The sequence below is a fragment of the Tachysurus fulvidraco genome, chromosome 3, assembly GCF_022655615.1.
Source record: "Tachysurus fulvidraco isolate hzauxx_2018 chromosome 3, HZAU_PFXX_2.0, whole genome shotgun sequence".
Lineage (NCBI taxonomy): Eukaryota > Metazoa > Chordata > Actinopteri > Siluriformes > Bagridae > Tachysurus > Tachysurus fulvidraco.
Genome location: NC_062520.1, coordinates 1,707,549 through 1,710,048, shown reverse-complemented (window position 1 = coordinate 1,710,048; position 2,500 = coordinate 1,707,549). Strand labels below are relative to the sequence as shown.

Genomic DNA, 2,500 nt, shown 5'->3' with positions numbered 1-2,500 from the left:
TTTTTTTTTTTTTTTAACATTCTGTGGTTGTTGTGTATTGAAAAACTTCTGCATGTTTCTTCATGTTCTGGACCAACTGCTACAATCACTAACATCTGTCACCTGTTTCATTTCCTGATTGTCACCCAGAGCTGTGGTCGTCATGGCGACAGGCTCCTTTTTGACGGACAGGTCGAGGGGTCCCTGAGCAGTCCTCTGCAGTGCCTGATGGAGGTGAGACAGCTCCAGGCGGATTTTGCGGATCTTTTGTGCCCACATGTGGTGAGAGTGGGCGTGTTCTGGGTGTAGCTCCACCTCCCGCTCGGCACGGTGGAGCTCCTGCAGCGCAGAGGAAAGATCACATACTATCTCTCCTTCCATCCCTCCATCCGTCTCTCTGTCCTTCTCGTCTCCTACCTCAGCGAAGTGGGCGGAGCTTCTTATGTCTGCATGGCGCTCATCCAATCCGGTTCGACTGCTGAGACTTGAGACAAACAGAGACAAAAAGACAAAAGTCATTAAAGACCTCCATCATCTTCATAACAGCTAAGTGTTCAAAATTAAAGACCTTTAACAAATAATCTATTAAACAAACCACAAATGTGAAAGATTGTTTTGTTTTGTTTTGCAAATCCATTACATATAGTCCACATATAAACATATTAAACTAGGAAATATATTTATTTTGTTAAACAAAAAGCAAAAAGATAAAATGTCACTGTGTTTGGTTTTCTGGTGAATTTTGTAACTTCAGCAGTTATTTGTGACACTGTTGATATTACAGACTGGTGTTATTCCTCACCTGGCCATTAGGGGGCAACCACAGGACTGTGGAGTAAATAGTAAAGTGATGAAGAGCTTTATAAAGCACGCGCCTGTGTGTATGCATGTGAGTTTGTGTGTGTTTGTGTGTGTGTGTGTGTTTGTTTGTGTGTGTATGTGAGTTTGTGTGTGTGTGTTTGTTTGTGTGTGTGTGTGTGTTTTTGTGTATGTGTGTGTGTTCGTTTGTGTGTGTGTGTGTTTGTTTGTGTGTGTGTGTGTGTGTTTGTTTGTGTGTTTGCAAAGCTTTTGAAGTTTTTTAATTAACAGTTATAATGTGCTTGTGTCACGCTGTAACCTATAGAGCGAGTTGGTCGTGAGGTCGGGGGGGGGGGGGGTGCGGCTCAGTGCGTTCTGTGTAGGTTTGAACTTTATGAGATTTGCAGATTGGGAACTTCCATTAAACACATCATTAACAGAATGCTCACATACACTAAGTATTTTACACAACAACATCATTTTGATGTCATGATGCATTATTACACCATAATAATAACTTTGCTCTGTCCATCTAACCATCAGCTTATTAAACATCTGTTATCATCAACCTCACACCCCGCTGGACCTGTTATCATCAACCTCACACCCCGCTGGACCTGTTATCATCAACCTCACACCCCGCTGGACCTGTTATCATCAACCTCACACCCCGCTGGACCTGTTATCATCAACCTCACACCCCGCTGGACCTGTTATCATCAACCTCACACACCGCTGGACCTGTAATCATCAACCTCACACCCCGCTGGACCTGTTATCATCAACCTCACACCCCGCTGGACCTGTTATCATCAACCTCACACCCCGCTGGACCTGTTATCATCAACCTCACACCCCGCTGGACCTGTTATCATCAACCTCACACACCGCTGGACCTGGAGCTGTGGACCATCCACTTTCTTACCGGGATGAACTCACTGCTTCATGGAGCCAGAAGGCAGAAATAGCTTTTGTGTAATTACATAAACAATCAGCATCAGATACATTCACTAACACTAAGTATAGATTATTGTCATTTCTTATTCACAAAGAAAAGTTAGGATAAGATATATATAGCTTTATTCGTCCCACAATAACAGGTAATAACAGGTAATAACAGGTAATAACAGGTAATAACAGGCGATATCAATCCACCTTCAGGTATTTATATTATTCTTGTTCTGATTAAATAACATTTTTAGTTGTGAAAAGGAAAATCAATTGTGAAAGAAAGAAAGAAAGAAAGAAAGAAAGAAAGAAAGAACTCACCTGCTGTGTAGGAGGAGTCTGTCAACAGAAATGGGCGTGGCCTGATTGAGCATGAATGATGGTCCCTTTTTCTCAGCAGGTGAATTATGGGATTCCAGAGAAGCCGTCACCCTTTTTACGCTTTGCTCGACCCCCCATCGGCTCTGAGCTCGCTCCCCGGTGCCGGGCCCCGTCTCTGGGCTCAGGCTGCCAGACGAGCTCCAGGCTTCATTTGAGTCTGCAGGCCGAAGTGTTGGGAACTTCCACAGATTGAGTTTAGGGTTAAAGGCAGCGGGTTTAGCCGCTTTACCGGGGTCTGATGCTGCCATGTGTTCACACAGGAAGGGGTAATAGAAGCGTGGGGGCAGTACTGAGCGGTCAGAGTGTGTGTGAGTGTGTGTGAGCTGAGCTGCTGAAGCTAAAAAAGGTAAAGAGCCGACCTGCGCTGGATTAGACGTCGTTGCAGTGCCGAGGC

The 2,500-nt window shown here is 44.6% G+C and overlaps 1 protein-coding gene across 1 annotated transcript in view; it reads right to left on the bottom strand.

Moving 5' to 3' along the window:
• prr35 (proline rich 35) overlaps window positions 1-2,500 on the bottom strand; it is a 9,805-nt gene that overhangs the window by 842 nt on the left and 6,463 nt on the right. The window contains exons 2-3 of the mRNA XM_027157826.2: window positions 2,047-2,500; window positions 103-463 (exon numbers count right to left, since the gene is read on the bottom strand). The exon at window positions 2,047-2,500 is cut by the window's right edge and continues 742 nt beyond it. Coding sequence (XP_027013627.2) covers window positions 103-463; window positions 2,047-2,500 — 815 coding nt within the window. The remainder of the gene's footprint in view (window positions 1-102; window positions 464-2,046) is intronic.